Source organism: Lithobates pipiens, unplaced genomic scaffold, assembly GCF_037356315.1.
Source record: "Lithobates pipiens isolate NorthernLeopardFrog02 unplaced genomic scaffold, aLitPip1_a1.2 Scaffold_10, whole genome shotgun sequence".
NCBI lineage: Eukaryota > Metazoa > Chordata > Amphibia > Anura > Ranidae > Lithobates > Lithobates pipiens.
In genome coordinates this window covers 143,058,149-143,076,341 of record NW_027507686.1, presented here as the reverse complement: position 1 = coordinate 143,076,341, position 18,193 = coordinate 143,058,149, and the positions used below count along the sequence as shown (strand labels likewise).

Here is an 18,193-nt window from a genome sequence, read left to right as displayed (position 1 = left end):
TAAAGCTTACATCCAGGTATTACTAGAGGTGCACTGAAATTTTAGCCACTGAAATGTAATCAGCCGAAAATGGCATTTATAGGAGAAAAAGATGGCACTGAAAAAAAAACACACAAGACTTTGCTGCAATTTTACCACCATTTTACTGTGCTTATGGTATTTTTTTCATAAGTCATGCGACTCAAAACACATCAAAAACGTAACAAGGGTGCATTGATGTGTTCTTGCTGAATTTAATGAATTTCAACAGGGAAGTGCGTTTTTTTTTTTTAACTGACCAAAAATGCAGCCAGCAGGATTTTTAACACCACAACAGAAGCGCAACGGAACATTGTGAAGACATGCTTAGAATTTACGATTTTCTTGAGTTAAAAAGAAGCCCACATTGGCTGAAAAGTTCATATTTTAAATTCATAATTAAAAAGTTGAATACAATTATCTATAAGAAGTTTTTTTTTTTTTTAACTGTAATTTCGGTTTTTGGCTAAGTGCAACCTGCATTTTCGGTACCACAATTTCCATTCTGTGCACCTCTAGGTATTAAGTTTACTAACAAAGCTCCCGCCTCATGAGCATGCCCCATCATTACCTACACTTTATTAATGCTCTAAGAAATTGTTTTTCTTCTTAAATCATTACCAGGCTACTAAAAGTCTTGCAGGAACACTCCCAGAAATAGCTCTCAGGAGCCCCTTTCCCTACACACAGGGCATGAGCAACCTCTTGGGAGGCAAAGCAGCAAAATTGTTTTTGGAGCCAAACAAAATGTATGCACATGGAATGAGACACCGAGGTGAAGGAAGAGAGGAGTTCTGTAGTCCAGCCAGGATCTCAGTGCAGCAAAGTTAGAAGCACATCTCTGGAAAACCAAAAAATATTTTTCTGAACAATGTGTGCTGCATCATTAAATTTTTACTAGCTTCAGATAAATAAATGTGCTTGCCAACTACTGACATTTCCAGAGTAAATAACTGTTTTGTGTTCTCCATTGTTTACTTATTTTAAGTTCAACTTTAGTATAAGTCTCCAGGCTCAGTACAGTGAGAAAGAAAATGTAATGAATAAAAATTACAAAGGACCACATTCAATCTTGTGAATCATTTGTGTCTCAGAAGCAAAAAAGGGTAAAGGGGCCACTTATGAGTTGAATACGTATTTAATTACTTTCATAAAATATCAACTTCATTTTTATCTCATCAAGATTATTATTATATATATACACACACACACACACACACACACACACACGAGAAAACTTGCTGCTATTAGTAGATAATTTATTCATTAGGAATAATGAAGCTCATACTAAAAAAAAAAAAAGTTAAATTTCCCAGTGTATACTAAGGTTAGATTCACACTACTGTGTAATTTGCATGCCGAGCAGCCCATTATTTGATTGCAGGTTCATGCTCCCAAAAAAAAAAAAAAAAAAAAAAAAATAAAAAACCCATATACATGTTCATACACCGGCAACAATGTTAACATAGCCTACAAGGGCCTAGCCATAATCCAGCACCAATACCGAAAGACGGTAAAATTGTTGTAAACGACACACTGGCCCAAATACAATGATTCAGGATATTGTTACATTTTAACAGCATTTTATATTCATACGTGAAGAAAAAAAAATATAAATACAAATAGAGTAGACCAAGATCTTTGTTTCAGGGCATTAAATATTTTTCGCTTCTATTGAAGCCTAACATTTTTTGGATACATTACCAGTCAAATAATTAATCTCTAATGAATAGTATCCAATGCCCTGCCGGCTTTAGTTTACTGTACAAATCCTCTCTTCATGCAATACCAGATTTTCCATTGTTGCAGGGTTGGAGGTGCAGCTGCAACCATTAATGAGATTGTAAACTACTACTAGCTCATTATGAAATACTTACCTTAGATCACCCTGGATGCCCTGGATCGGAGTCCACCCTCCTAGTACAGTGCAGACATCTTCCACCTAAGTTACTTCTGGGTTTACGGCTGCGGCACTGTGATTGGCCGGAGCCACAGTGACATCACTCCCATAGGAGCCACCAAACATAGCAACACTCCTGAAGAAAATGGCACAGCAGCCCGCTTCTTCAGTGCGCATATGCCAAAGACAGCGTATATACTGATTATCGGCTAAACTGTACAGAGCCCATGCCAGAAACGGTGGCTCCCGCACGCATGCACAGGAGCGACGTCATCGCCAGGAAGCCACGAACCCTGAAGACCAGGTGAAGATGTCAGCCATCTCAGTGCCGACATTACGGTGCTTAAAATGCTTTATTTAAGCACATTACTACATTGCCCTACAGAATTTTTTATTTTGAGGAAAATAATGATTTTAATCCAATTTTGGAATAAGGCTACAACCTAACAAAATGTGGAAAAAGTGAAGCGCTGTGAATACTTTCTGGACGCACTGTAGGTCCTCACATTACATGTTCCAAGTACATGATGACATTGCCTTGCAGGTTTTTTGTTTATTTTTGTTTTTAAACCACCAGCGGTTTACAACCGCTTTAAAAGATTCTATCCTTCACACACTCGCTCCTCTACCATACTTAATTCACAAAACATTGCATTTTCACAGAATGCAAGGCATTCATTGATCACACAAGGAGGAAAGCCTGACATGCATTTGCCCCTCCTCCATCCACAACATCTTTTTGTGAATGGTCAGAGGAAGAATAAAAGGAAGGGCAAAAAAAAAAGACAAAAAACCCTGGACCTTTTCACTGGCACAGTAGCTCAACCCTGCAGCACCACAAGATCACCGATGAGTACTATAACTGAAGGCAGGATGTGTAAGATTCTCTTCATAACAGCTAAATTTGACTGATGTTGTATCACTCCTAACTTTTTTTTAATAGAGTTTGACTTTAACTGACCAGGCTGCATTCGCCCAGGTGTAGCTCGGGAACCAGCACAAGCTTGCTTCATTCTGCGCACGGTCACAAACCCGGTTAAGAAAAACATCAATGTCAAGGTTCAGGTGCTATTCATTCTTAACGACACCCCGAATATGGCAAGAGAAAGGCCCAGTAAAAACGTGGTTGAAAGCGCATGAAACGTGACTCGTTTGCCACTTTAGTAACGGCTGCTCTATGCATAAAGCACATGGGGGAGGGGAAAAAGAAAAAAAAGTGCACATGCTACATTGTGACTCGGGGCTCATAGCCAATGGTACAGGCAAAGCAAAAGGTTCAGGTTATTGCCCAGCCCCCACAGCAGCACATACTTGCCTTCCTTTACTACCGACAGCTAAAAAAAAAAAAAAAATAAAAAAAAAAAAAAAAACACGCCACCAGGTTAAGAAGGAGCATGTGACACCACCCTTGCTCCCACATAGCAGCACTGGTGCTTGCAAATTGGTAGCTTACCAACTCCAAGGAGATCAGGGAAAGTCCTTAGTCCTGTTTAAGCTCCAAGTCTTTGCTGATCAGAGATTTTCCCTCCCAGTGCCAAATTGAGTAGAGTGGTGGTGGGGCAGTGGTGGTGGGGCAGTGGTGGTGGGTGGTTCTTCGTAAGAATAAGCTTCTTCAGACACCAGTTTTAAAGTGAATTTTTCCTGCTACCTATGAAAAAAAATAACTTATGCGACTGCCTGGGAAGACTAAAGTATAAATATTTTTTCTTATGAGTTTTTTTTTTAAACAGCAGATCTTTGCATTTTGATGCTAGGTACGCTTTAACATATAATAAAAGGGCCAGAAAATGAGTGTTCAGGACTTCTAAGGCTGCTTTCACACTGGGGGGGGGGGGGGGGGGGGGGGGAGCGGCGTCGGCGGTAAAGTGCCGCTATTTTTAGCGGTGCTTTACCGTCGTGTTAGCGGCGGTCTGCGGGCGCTAGCGGGGTGGTTTTAACCCCCGCTAGCGGCCGAAAAAGGGTTAAACCCGCCCGCAAAGCGCCGCTGCGCTTTGCCGGCAGTATTGCCGCGGTGTCCCATTGATTTCAATGGGTAGGAGCGGTGAATACACCGCTCCTTCACCGCTCCAAAGATGCGGCTAGCAGGACTTTTTTCACCGTCCTGCCAGCGCATCGCTCCAGTGTGAAAGCCCTCCGGCTTTCACACTGGAGTGAAAGGGGCCGGTTATTTTCAGGCGCTATTTTTAGCGCTGTAACGCCTGAATACCGCCCCAGTGTGAAAGCAGCCTAACTCAGTGTTTTTCAACTCCAGTCCTCAAGCACCCCAACAGGTCATGTTTTCAGGATTTCCCTCATGAAAAACGGCTATGCTAATTACTAAGGCGGTGAAATTGATCTAATCACCTGTGCTAAATAATGTTCTGCCTGAAAACAGGACCTGTGGGGGCACCTCGAGGACTGGATTTGAGAAACACTGCTCTAACTAATGCAATAACGTTCCACTATAAAAGCGACTTTCACACTGGGGCGGGTGTTGACGGTAAACCCCCGCTAGCAGTAGAAAAATGGTTAAAACGACGGTTTGCCAGCGCTGCCCCATTGACTTCAATGGGCTGGAGCAGTGTATACACAGAACTTTATTGTCCTGCAAGTGCACCGCTCAAGTGTGAAGAGCACTCGGGCTGTCACACTGGGAGAGGCTCTTTACAGGCACTATGCAGGCGCCATTTTTAGCACTGTATCGCTTTTAAAGCGCCTCAGTGTGAAAGTAGCCTAAAGCCAGGGGTTGACAAATTTGCTTGGAATCTAGGAGCCAGCTAAAAAAGTTAGGAGCCAGGTCCGTGACGGCGATCTGGACCTGTCCCTGGCCTGACATGGAGACGAGTGAGGGGAAGATAGCCCCCAGCCCCCCACCTGTCTCCAAGTCATTGCCCATAGCTCTTAGAGGGACATTTTTAAATTGCATTTTAGTGTAAATATGAGATGTGAGGTCTCTCTGACCCCAGATCTCATATATAAAAGAGGACCTGTCATGCTTTTTTCTATTACAAGGGATTTTTACATTCCTTGTAATAGGAATAAAAATGACACATTTTTTTTTTTTAAAAGAACAGTGAAAAAAATAAAAATAAAAGTTAAAATAAGAAAAAAAAATTGTTTTAAATGCGCCCTGTCTTGCCAAGCTTGCGTGCAGAAGCGAACGCATATATGAAAGTGGTGTTCAAACCACACATGTGAGGTATCGCTGCGATCGGTAGAGTAAGAGCAATAATTTTAGCCCCAGACCTCCTCTGTAACTCAAAACGTGCAACCTGAAGAATTTTTTAAACGTCGCCTATGGAGATTTTAAAGGGTAAAAGTTTGTCGCCATTCCATGAGCGGGCGCAATTTTGAAGCGTGACATGTTGGGTATCGATTTACTCGGCGTAACATTATCTTTCACAATATAAAAAAAAAAAAAATTGGGCTAACTTTACTGTTGTCTTTTTTTTTATTATTAAATAAAAAAAATTTCCCCAAAAAAAGTGCGCTTGTAAGTCCGCTGTGCAAATATGGTGTGACAGACAGTATTGCAACGACCACCATTTTACTCTCTAGGGTGTTAGAATAATAATAATATATATATTATATATATATATATATATATATTATTTTTTTTTTTTTTTTTTTTTTGTTTAGGGGTTCTAAGTAAAGGGATGGAGAAAGACTGGCCCATTAGCATTGTTGGTTGTAATTCCAACGGCCACCACAAGAGGGCGCCAGATTCCAGAAGGAACCATAGGATCACAGAAGGCCTCAAAGCCGCGGGCTCAATTACCAGCCGCCTGCGGCGCGGCCCGACGCGATCGCGCGGGGGGGGGGGTCCACGGAGACGGGATACCCCCAGCTATGCTGCCCCAGGCGCAAGGTCGCTGATTCTAGTCGCCAATGCGACCTGGCGACCGGGTTTTGTCGAGCACTGCCTAAAGCTATACTGTGACATAAGCCCAAGGGCTTCTAACTGATCTCAGAGTTAATGAAGCCACAGTAGTAAAAAAAAAAATAAAAAAAAAAAAAAAAAAAACCCCACGCACATGAAAATCATGAAGTTATAAAAAGAAATATTGACATGCGAGGCATCCCCTCTTTCTACATTGGAAGATAACTATCCTGTGGTCAAAGGAGGATCGGATTGTAAACCTGCTTTTACTTTGAGACTGTTAACTCACTTGGAGCTATTGGGGTTGCACCAATTACCAAACATTTGAAAATTACTCATGCAAATGCTCAAACCGATACCTGGCAAGCCAGGAGATGATCGGTGCAGTGGTGGGGACCATTACTGTATAGATTTCAATAAAGCAGCTGACAGCCGCTTCTCCTCTCCCTCCCACGGCTTTTAGCTGCTTCATTGACATCTATACAGGGAGATCAGTGCTTTTAAAGTGGTTGTAAACCCTTACAAACCACTTTGACCTACAGGTAAGCCTAGATTTAAGGTTTACCTGTAGGTCCAAGCAATATCTCCTAAACCTATATGGTTTAGGAGATATTTGCCCGAAAACGGGCACCACTGTCTACGGCGCATGCGCCGTAGACAGCGGCGCGCAAGCGCACTGAGCGCGGTATTTCCAAGAATGGAGCTGCCGCGCGTGTCGACTCCAGTGCGCATGCGCAGGAGTGACGGCTTCGCCGAATGACAGCGGCGGAGCTGCGAGACGCCACCAGCAAGATGGATGCGGCGGACTACAGGGGACAGCAGCGACTTCGCTGGCTCCTGTGTCAGGTAAGTGACACATAATGGGCTACTATGCGATGCATAGTAGTCCATTATGCTTTGTCTTTGCAGAGAATGAAAGAGGAAGTAAACTCATCAGGGTTTACTTCCTCTTTAAACGGGCCCTACCGCCACACTAATCATCCTGGCTGTCGCCATCCGTGCCCTCCTTTGCTCCCCCCCGTGTCCCAGAAATCAGGATGAAGAGCGCAGAAAGGATCAGTAGATATGTGGTTTACTCCTTCCTTTTCTGAATGCACAGAGTGAGTGATCACCGACTGTCCATTCATAACTGAGCATCTTAAACTGTGCTTATACTGCTTCAGTTTATAAAATGGGGAGGAGTTTGTCTCCTCTCCATCTTCAGTGCAGCTGAGGCTGCAGAGAAAGGGACTGGGGAATCCGTGTCCCCAGTCCCTTTCCTTGTCTTAAAAGAGGCGATTTCAGGGGTCTACTTAGAACCACAATCTCACAAAAGGGCCCCCTCCCCCCCAAACAGGGTTGATGAGGGGAAAAAAATAAAATAATAATAATATTCAATCTACTGAGCTGGCCAGAACCAGTTAGAGGGTGCCTATTCCACCTAGCTTGTACAATGAAGAATCCTTTGTGTATTTGGAGATTAAATCTTTTCCTCCAGACGTAAAGAGTGGCTCCTTGTCATATGCGATTACGTTAAAGTGAATAACTCAACACCAAGTTCACCATATGGACGACTTATGTATTTATAGATGGTGTACACATCCCCCCCTTAATCGAGAGAACGCTGTTCCTCTAATCTTTCCTCATAGTTGAGCTCCTCCATGCCTCTTATCAGAATGGTTGCCCTTCTCTGAACTTTCAGATCGCAGATATCCTTTGTGAACTGGTGCCCAAAAATAATTTTGGAGGTCTGAACAACGGCTTATATAGTTAGTAATGTTGGGGGGGGGGGGGGGGGGGGGGTCCAACCTGTGTGTGCTTTTATGTCAGCATTACATTGTATATCCCTGTATGTTAAGGTAGTTTAGGTGCCTAATAGTTTTTAAATTTGATTGATGCTCCCTGCTGAAACTACTGCTTATGGAAGAGAATTCCACATTCTTACAGTAAAGAAACCTCTATGCAGTTTAAGGTTCAACTGTTTCCTCTTCTAAGTTTTAGTGAATGTCCATGTGCCTTTTTAATTTTCCCTTTCGCAGAAAAGTTTTATCCCTATTGGGGGTGTCACCAGTACGCAATTTGTACATTGAAGTCATGTCCCTTCTCACGTGCCTCATCTCCAGAGAGAAGAAGAAGTTCAATGCTCGTAATCTTTCCTCATAACTAAGTAGGTCCTCCAGTCCCTTTATTAGGAGGGATGTGCTGGAACTGGAGAGAGTCCAGAGAAGGGCAACAAAGCTGAAGACTGGTGCCCAGAACTGGATGGAAATAGGATGAATAGTATCGATAGATCCTCACACTGATCTGATAGATGTGATGAGCCATGGTTAGCAGATTTCTGGGAGCATTCAATTTTTCAAACTCAACGTTCTGAAATTTCCCAGGAGGTGTAGCAGGAAGGGTGAGTGGAGGATGCATCCATTAAGTACCGTATTTAAAATCGGCGCATAACACACCCTTTTTTCCCCCTTAAAATCAGGGTAAAAAATAAAAATAAAAAATTGTGATTTACTAGTGATTTTTGGGCTCTGGGCAGCTTTCAGCCGCCTTCGGCCCTTCTCTGCAGTTTTCAAGAGCGGCTGAAAGCCTCTGAGTACGGCCGAAAACCGCCGAGATTCGAAAGGACATCTTGGCGGCACAATTTTTAAAAACAAAAGCTGAGGGGACAACGATGGACAGGGCTGCATGACAGGCATTTAAATGTAATTTTTTTTCCCCTTAAAATTACCTCCCAAACTTGGGGTGTGTGTTATGGGCCGATAAATACGGTATCCAAAGTCCTTAAATTGTTTTCCTCAAAATTATACAAACAACACCCCATGACGACATCAAATCTTTGAAAATGTATTAAATAAAAATCATATGTCCATAAGTATTCAAAGCCTTTGCCATGACATTTAAAATTGAGCTTGCTGCATCCCGTTTCCACTGATCATCCTTGAGATGTTTCTACAACTTGACCACCTGTGGTAAATTCAGTTAGGCTGGATTCACATCTAGGCAGTTTTAGTGCTTTTTGCATTTTGCAGATTTGAACTACAGTCCATTTAACAGTTTCCTATGGAACATGTTCTGTAGTACAAATCCGCAAAATGCACTAAAAAAATGCATAGGTGTGAATCCAGCCTTAAACAGGATTTGGAAAGGCACACACACCTGTCTATATAAAAAGGTCCCAAAGTTAACAGTGCATGTCAGAGCACAAACCAAGCCATGAAGTTCAAGGAATTGTCTGTAGACCTCTGAGACAGGATTGTATGGAAGCACAGATCTGGGAAGGATATAGAAAAAAATAAAAATAAAAAAAATCTGCAGCAGTGAAGGTCCCAATGAGCACATTAGTCTCCATCACCCATAAATGGAAGAAGTTTGGAACCACCATAACTCTACCTAGAGTGGGCCACCTGACCAAACAATCGGAGAGAAGGGCTTTAGTCAGGGAGGTGATCAAAAATCCGATGGTCACTAACAGAGCACCAGCATTACTCTGGAGAGGGGAGAATTTCCAGAACCACCAACTATGCAATGCAGCACTCCACCAATCAGGTCTGTATGGTAGAGTGGCCAGATGGAAACCACTCCTCAGTAAAAGGCACGACAGCCTGTCCAGAGTTTGCCAAGACATACATGAAGGACTCTCAGACCATGAGAAACAGAATTCTCTGGTCTGATGAAACAAAGATTAAACGCTTTGCCCTGAATGGCAAGCGTTATGTCCAGAGGAAACTAGCTCATCACCAATACCATCAGTACAGTGAAGCATGCTGGTGGCATGAGCTGGGAGACTGGTCAGGATCGAGGGAAAGATGAATGCAGCAATGTACAGAAATATCCTTGACAAAAACATGCTCCAGAGCGCCCTGGACCTTAGACTGGGGCAAAGGATCATCTTAAAAACAGGACAAAGACCCTAGACACACAGCTAAAACAAAGAAGTGGCTACGGGACAACTCTGAATGTCCTTGAGTGGCCCAGCAAGAGGCTAGACTTGAACCTGACTGAACATCTCTGAACATGGCTGTGCACAGATGCTCCATGTCCAACCTGATGGAGCTTGGAGACGTCCTAAAAAGGAATACGAGAGAGACTGCCCAAAAACAGGTGTGACAAGCTTGTAGCATCATACTCAAAAAGACTTGAGGCTGTAATTGGTGCTTCAACAAAGTATTGAGCAAAGGCTGTGAATACTTAAAGCGGTCCTGCACACACTAGGTTTTTTTGTTTTTTGTTTTCTCATGTTACAATTATTAGCAGTCGAACGTTAAACTCACTTTTTAGATGTCTTTCCGGTATCCAGGTCCGTTTGTTTAAATCAGCACTTTTAAAAAGCTTGCAGCTGAGTTTTCATTTTGCTTGTGGGCATTTGAAGCCCACAAGCAACCACTTCCTTGTTTCATTTGGTTAGAACTACCAGCATGCTCACTGGCAACAGCGCCAAGCGGCGTAAACTTCTATGTTGACATAACGGGTGGCTTCCGTTAAATTACGCAAGATTTTGCATTGGCTGTCCGCACTGACTCCTGGGTTGAATGACACCAGATGCGGCAATCAAAGGAAATGATGCAGATAACTGCACAAACCCCACCCACAGCCGCTGACACAGAGGCGTGTGTATAGACCGGGCCAGCAATTCTAAAAAGGTACGATTGCAAAAAAAAGTTCAAAAAATAAAATAAAAAATCCCCAACAACAACCACAGCCATTTAGCACTCTTTGGCAGATTAGTAAGGCAGTGAGATAAAGTAAAAAAAAAAAAAAAAAAAAAAAAAGTGTGTGCAGGATCGCTTTAAGTACATGGGATTTTATTTTCCTTTTTTATTTTTAATAAATTTGCAAAGATTTCAAAACAAACTTCTTACACATTGTCATTATGTGGTATTGTTTGTAGAATTTTGAGGAAAATGAATTTAATCCATTTTTGGAAAAAGGCTAACATAAGAAAAGGTGGAAAAAGTAAAGCACTGCCAATACATTCCGGTGTTCTGCCATATAGTGTCCTGGCATTGGATACCGTCTGCCCCGTACTGCGCGTACGCACCACGGAGCAGAAGAAGCTTTGGAAAACCTCTGAAGATAAACGGCACCTGCGCCGTGAGTCGAGGTGGTAGCCCCACCATCCAAGTGGACATAGGGCTGCCGATATTAGAGGGCCCCTCGCGGACTCGCTTCGGCTATATTCCAACGCTATGTCCACTTGGATGGTGGGGCTAGAACCTGGACTCATGGCACCGTTCCTCCTCAGCTATTTTCAGAATCTGTGTGCTGTGTACTGCGTATGCGCAGTACACAGCGGACACTATCCGATGGGGGACACTATGTACTGTAGGTCCTCACATTACATTCAGATGACTGGACAGACGTGATCAGCTGTATGACTACATTGTGGCAATGTAGGGACTTACTCTATGACCTTTTCACTGTAAGGTAAGAGAGAAAAAAAAAAAAAAAAAAAAAAAACACACACACACACACACCACACCTTAATTTCTTGATGGGTAGTAATAAATGAAAGATTTAAATGTATTTTAACAACACTGATCACACCTCACAAGAATCCATTTCAGATGACATTTGTTAGAACAAATTTTTCCTAAGAATGGTACAAGCATTAAACTCTACTTCTATAGGGAATGGATTGTTTAGAAAAGCGCCAACATTGTACAGTTGGTAATGAGTATAATCTCCTTTAGATCAAACTACAACTATGTGAAGCTGGATATATTAGGTAGGTTTTCATTAGTTTTGGTAACTCTGAAGTTCATTTACAAATTTTATAACAGAAATGGTGACCATTCTACACAGTAAACGCAAATGATGTGACAGATGTATTTCAGTGGTGGCTCAGATCATTTTAAGATACTTATAATTTCCCAGGAACAGAGTATAGTGTTGATTGAGCAGGTAAGTCCTCCCATTACATGCCGATGATCTGACAGACGTGATCAGCTATTGCCTGGTACACACAATGAGAATATTGGACGAATGATCATGCGCCCTTTTTGCACGCTAGTCTCATATCGAAAACCAAAAGGTTATTAAAGTTAAAAAAAAATTCTCGTAAAACATAACACAACTTCAGCAGTGATGTAATGTATTCTTTTGTGTCTAAGCATGCGTGATTTTGGTCGCACAACTTTTTTTTTTATTTTTATTTTTTTAGACGAATACTGTAAGTTTGTTCTGGTATCACGCGAGAAACATTTTCCTGGTTATCCCTTTGGATAATTCCAGATGAACTGAATTGATCGGTTCTAGAAAACTGTGTACCAACAATCAGATTATTGTACAATCGTTTAGAAAGAGGCATTTTTCGTCAGATTTTCCAATTGTGTAGTATAGGTGCATGGCACGTCCTAAAGGGATCTACTTAAATCAGGGCTCGACAAACCCCGGGCGCCAGATCGCATTGGCGACTAGAATTTGTGATCTGGCGCCTGGGGCAGCACAGCGGGGGTATCCTGTCTCCTTCCACCCCCCCCCCTGGCGTGATCGTGTCGGGCCGCGCCGCCGCCGGCCGGTAATTGAGGCCGCGGCTTTGAGGCCTTCTGTGGTCCTATGTTTAGTTCTGTAATCTGGCGCCATCTAGTGGTGGCTGTTGGTATGACAGCCAGCGATGCTAATGAAGCTTTCACTGCCCACCCATCTCACCTTTACTTAGAATAATAATAAAAAAAAAAATGTGTGTGTGTGTGTGTGTGTTTAGGAGTTCTAACAACCTAGAGAATAAAATGGTGGTCGTTGCAATACTGTCTGTCACACCGTATTTGTGCAGCGGACTTACAAGCGCATTTTCGGGGAAAAAGTCTTATTTTTTTAATTAAATATAACAGTAAAGTTGGCCCAATTTTTTTATATTGTGAAAAATAACCGAATAAATTGATACCCAACATGTCACGCTTCAAAATTGCGTCCGCTCATGGAATGGCGACAAACTTTTAGCCTTTAAAATCTCCATAGGCGACGTTTAAAAAATTCTACAGGTTGCATGTTTTGGGTTACAGAGGAGGTCTAGGGCTAGAATTATTGCTCTCGCTCTACCGAACGCAGCGATACCTCATGTGTGGTTTGAACACCGCTTTCCTATGCGGGCGCTACTCACGTATGCATTCGCTTCTGCACGCAAGCTTGGCAGGACAGGGCGCATTTAAAACATTTTTTTTTTTCTTATTTTAACTTTTTATTTTTTCACGGTGCTTTTAAAAAAAAAAAATTGTCACTTTTATTCCTATTACAAGGAATGTAAAAATCCCTTGTAATTGAAAAAAACAGGACAGGTCCTCTTAAATATATGAGATCTGGGGTCAGAGAGACCTCAGATCTCAAATTTACACTAAAATGCAATAAAAAAAAAAAAAAAAAAATTGTCATTTGAAAAAAAAAAAAATGTCCCTCTAAGAGCTATGGGCAATGACATGGAGACAGGTGGGGGGGCCGCGCTATCCTCCCCTCACTCGTCTCCATGTCAGGCCAGGGACAGGTCTGGATTGCCGTTACCGACCTGGCTCCTAACTTTTTTAGCTGGCTCCTAGATTCCAAGCAAATTTGTCAAGCCCTGACTTAAATGCTGAATGGATGGTGTAGGTAGACCATCACATTAAAGCAAAATATGTGGTCTGACAGATGAGGTCCGCTATAGATTAGATTGCTGGAATCATTCCATTTTCAAACTGAACATTCCCCAGAAATGGTGTATCATAAAAGGATTGGTAGGTGCTCAGGTTACACTCAGATGATCTGACAGATGTGTCATGTCTTCAGAGACTCACCCTATCATCTCCTTTGGTGAGCAGCACTGTGGGCACTACAGATGCAGCCCACAGCGCTGCTGACAACGATCTCTTCCCCCTCCGCTAAACCGATCGGTACAGAGAGGGGAGGGAGAAACCGGCATCATAACAACGATGTCATTTGACAGAGCGATCACATGGTAAACGGCCGCAATGAGACAGATGCTCCCCAGGGGGCGCGCAAGAGTGGAATTCTGGGAGGCCGTTAATTAACGGCCTCTCAGAGTTAAACAACCGCCCTGTAGCCGTTAATCAACTATGGGCCGGTTTTTAAGTGGATCAGTGTGATCGCGCAACAGCAGATACTATCTGTTTAATCAGCACATTTCCCAGGAGTGATGTGAAGAATGAATGGATGGGTCCTCATTTTAAACTCAGATAATCTGATTTTATCAGCTGAATGACTGTAACTGTAATAGAAATCCACTAACGTTTTCTACACAGGCATCAATAAATATACAACACACTAATACATGCGTCAGTTGAAAACACCACCAGATAGCCTACATCACAATGGTCTTCCCTTGTATAATGTATGCTATGCTTTTTGTTGATCTTTCTTCAATAAAATGATTGAATGAGAAACCACCACCAGATCCCATGTGTCATTTCAGCAGGTCTCCCCAGGAGTGTTGTAGTGTGATAAGACCTGGAGGCCCACACATGAAGATCTGGTGCTGATCTTAGTGCTGCACATGTGATCCCTTAGGCTGCATTCACACCTGGGCTTATCGTTTTAAGGCAGAAAAGTTGCATGATTTTGTACAGGTCACCAATTTAAAAAGCAGAAAACTACCTGTAATCTGCCTAAAAAAGCCCAGGTACCTTTGAGCTTCAGGTGACAGAACACAGATGTGAACAGGGCCACTTAAATTAGTGGGATTTTGCAACTTTTGAGATGCGCGTTTTACGAGCTGAAAAAAACAAAACTCAGGTGTGAATGGGCCCTTATAGCACCAGCAATTTGATGTCTTGACAGTATGGATAAGAGCAAAAGCAACGTGACAGTTATTCAAAGCATGCTTGGAATGAAACCTGCCAATTGATGGGTTTAGTTCCCCTTTAAGGAATGTCAGTTGATCACACACCAGCAGATCCCATCTGTCAGATCAGCAGGCTTTCCCAGGAGTGTGAATGAAGGGGCCAGTCCTCATAGGCCAATGATATGACAGATGTGATGGGCTGTATGTCTTCATAGGAGCTCACCCTATGACCTTGTCACTGACAAGGTAAGACAGAAGCGGATATCTGGGGGGCATCCATTACTATGTGTCATTTGGCTGCAGTGATCACAGCCCAACCGTCAGATCAGCAGGTCTCCCCGAGTATGGTGGGCCTCACATGCTGATCAGGCAGATGTGATGGTGTGTGGGTCCTTGTATGATAAATGTCAGTGGAGTCAGCATGGATCGGACAGATCACTCACCCGATGACCTCGTCGCTGTAGTTGCGGCTCTTCCATGGAGTGCCGGTGTAGGCCCCCCCGGTGGTATTGCCCGGTGTAGAGTTTAGCAGGCTGTAGTTGAGGCCGAAGGTGCTGGCTTTGTTGTCCCTCTTCCTCTTGTTGCGGTTGGTGTGATCGTTCCTCCATCCCCCGGGGGGACTCTGGTTCTGGTTATTATTGGAGGTCTCCAGTGGTAGGAAGTCCCCCGGCTCGCTCAGCACTGCGGTGGGCGGCATAGGGGAGGCCTGGGCCGAGCCGCTGTCCCGGTACATGTTGGCCTCACCGGCCGAGGAGCTGGCGGAGGAAGATCCGCTGTGTGCGGGGGAGGCCGGGCTGTTGTGGTTGAAGTAAAGGTTCCTCAGGCCTTGCGTGGTCTCCCAGATCTGCATCCACAGGCTATTGGAGGGACCGAGCTGCTCTGGCTGGAACCAGGCGATCCGAGGATCCATCAAACGGAGCCTGGGCCCCCCCTGATCCGCCTCCCGCCGGGGCTGCCCCGGATAACGCCTGTCCCTCTCTCCTCCTCTAGAACGCGCTTCTCCGGCTCCGAACAGCGGTCCGTTATCTAACCCCCTCCCTCCCCGACTAATAACGTCCCTTCTCCTCCCGGCCGGACACCTCTATCATCCACTACCCGCCCCCTGAGAGGTGCTCCTGGTCTCACCACACACCGATTAAAAAGAAAAACCAAATAACGAACAAGGCGGCGGCTGCTGCTCAGCGTCACCCAATGGCGCCTCTGCCCGGTCTCCCAGGCCCTGGAGCTTCAAGGCCGCTGTGCGTATGGGGGTCCCATGTTCACCCGTGCTCTTAGTCTGCTGTCACATCGGCCACAGCAATGGCGCCTCCTCCCTCCTTCGTTGCTTCAGGGCGCATGCTCCGTTCTACAGCATGCGACCCCGCCCACCCTCTAAGAGTTGAACTGTAGAGAGCCGCTGTCTTGTAAAATACAGTCCCCCATCAGAAGCTGTCCCCTGCGTACTGCGCATGCGCAGTACACAGGAACACAGATTCCGAAAATTGCCGAGGACGAACGGCGCCTGCGCCGTGAGTCCAGGTTCTATCCCCACTATCCAAGTGGACATAGAGTTAGAATAAAAAAGAGCCGAGCGGAGCGAGGCCGAGCCCGAAGCGTGGCGAGCGAAGCTCGCCCGCGAGGGGCCCTCTAAAATTCTTAACCCTATGTCCGCTTGGATAGTGGGGCTACGCCTCCACTCACGGCGCAGGCGCCGTTCAACTTCGGACTTTTTCCGAAGCTTCGGCTGCTCCGTACTGCGCATGCGCAGTACGGAGCGGACAGCAAATGATGGCCGGACTGTATTAGGCAGAACACCGCCTAGACGTTGCGGTCTGCTCCCTCTCAGCGCCGAGCCAATAGCGCTGCTTGGTGGGCGTGTTTTCAGGGATGTCACGTGGCCAAGGTGCAAACGAGATTTAAAGAAATGAAACTAGAGAAAAAAAACGATCAGTGTGTGGTGAAAGGTGACCTAGGTATTAGAGGAGCTGTAAAGGCAAAAGTTTTTTTTTTTTTTTTTTTTATCTTTATGCATTAAAAGAGGTTGTAAAGCTTGTGTTTTTTCACCTTAATGCATCTTATTTTTTCACTCTCGAGCACCCGTTTTACTTACCTGAGCCCTGAATCTCCATGGGCACGATCCCTCGTTGCTTTCCCCCAGCTCTTGTGGGCTCTTCATTGAATGATTGATTGCAACTCAGCCATTGGCTCCCACTGCTGTCAATCAAATCATGCGGGGGGCGGGGCTGAGTGATACACTCAGCGGCTATGGCAGCTTTCTCTCTTGGGAGAGCGCTTCCCAGAGGGGGGTTAGCTCTTGCGGGGAGGAGCTGAGCCAGCCTTGAGGGACCCCAGAAGACGTGGCTCAGGGCCACTCTGTGCAAAGCAATCTGCACAGTGGAGGTAAGTATGATATGTTTGTTATTTAAAAAGAAAATGAAACCTTTACAACCACTTTAAGATAAAAAAACCTTCTGTGTGTAGCAGCCTCTCCAGCACCTCCCTAATACCTACCTCAGCCCAGTGATGTGCAGGAGTGTATTAACCATCTGGGACTCTCCTGATTGGCTGGGACGCCGCAGTAGTACCATTGGCTCCCGCAGCTGTCAATCAACATCAATAAGCCAATCAGGAGCAGGAGGGGGTGTGGCTGGGCCACAGCTCCTTGTCTGAGTAGACACAGGTAGCTGCAGCTCAGCTCGGGTGCCCCATAGCAAGCTGCTTGCGGTGGGGGCATTCAGCAGGAGGGAGGGGCCAGGAACACAGAAGAGGGACCCAAGAGGAGGAGGACCTGGGCTGCTCTGTGTAAAACCACTACACAGAGCAGGTAAGAATACAGTAACATGCTTGTTATTAAAAGAAAAAACAAGACTTTAAATCACTTATTAACCTCTGTATGTGGTGAAGGGGCACCTACATGGGCGTCTGCAGGAGGGGGTGGGGCGGACCGACAACTCATGGGGTCCCCGGGCAATAAGAGATTATGGGGCTTCCGGGCAATAAGAAATTATGGGGCCCCGGGCAATAGGAGAAGATTATGGGGCCCCCAGGCAATAGATTATGGGGCCCCCAGGCAATAGGAGATTATGGGGCTCCCTGGCAATAGATTATGGGACCACATAGTATACACACACAGTATACACACACAAACACACAGAATACACACACTGGAAAGGTACTGGGGAGGTGGTGCAGCTATAATCTTGTGATTTTTTTTAAAACACAGATTTTTACATACTGTCCCTGGTTTTATTGAGGTTGGCAACCCCGATGGGGCCCCTTAGTGGCATGGGGCCCTCGGCAGTGCCCGAGTGCCCGAATGGTCAGTCAGCCCCTGGGAGGGGCAAGGGGGGTCAAGTGCCCCCCCCCTGTAATCAGCAAGGTCTCCACACACTAGGGGGGAAAGTAAAGTCAAACATAGGGATGAGCTTCGTGTTCGAGTCGAACATACGTTCGACTCGAACATCGGCTGTTCGCCCGTTCGGCGAATTCCGAACGTTATGGGCCGTTCGTGCCAAATTCGTGTGGCGCTCACGGCCCACAATGCACTGCGTCATCGCAGTGCATTGCTGGCTCATGATTGGCCAAGCATGCACTGTGACCCCGCATGCTTGGCCAATCACAGCGCCAGCAGCGAGGAGAGCCATGATTGGCCACAGGCAGGATGCCTGTGGCCAATCATAGCTCAGGC

The 18,193-nt window shown here is 44.9% G+C and overlaps 1 protein-coding gene across 3 annotated transcripts in view; it reads right to left on the bottom strand.

Moving 5' to 3' along the window:
• TENT4B (terminal nucleotidyltransferase 4B) overlaps window positions 1–15,882 on the bottom strand; it is a 123,066-nt gene extending 107,184 nt beyond the window's left edge. The window contains exon 1 of one of the 3 annotated variants that reach the window (XM_077458391.1): window positions 14,970–15,882. In XM_077458391.1, the coding sequence (XP_077314517.1) occupies window positions 14,970–15,436 (467 nt within the window). In that variant the 5' untranslated portion in view covers window positions 15,437–15,882. The remainder of the gene's footprint in view (window positions 1–14,969) is intronic. The other 2 variants (XM_077458374.1, XM_077458382.1) reach the window with 2 other exon arrangements.
• Between the last annotated feature and the right edge of the window lie 2,311 nt (window positions 15,883–18,193).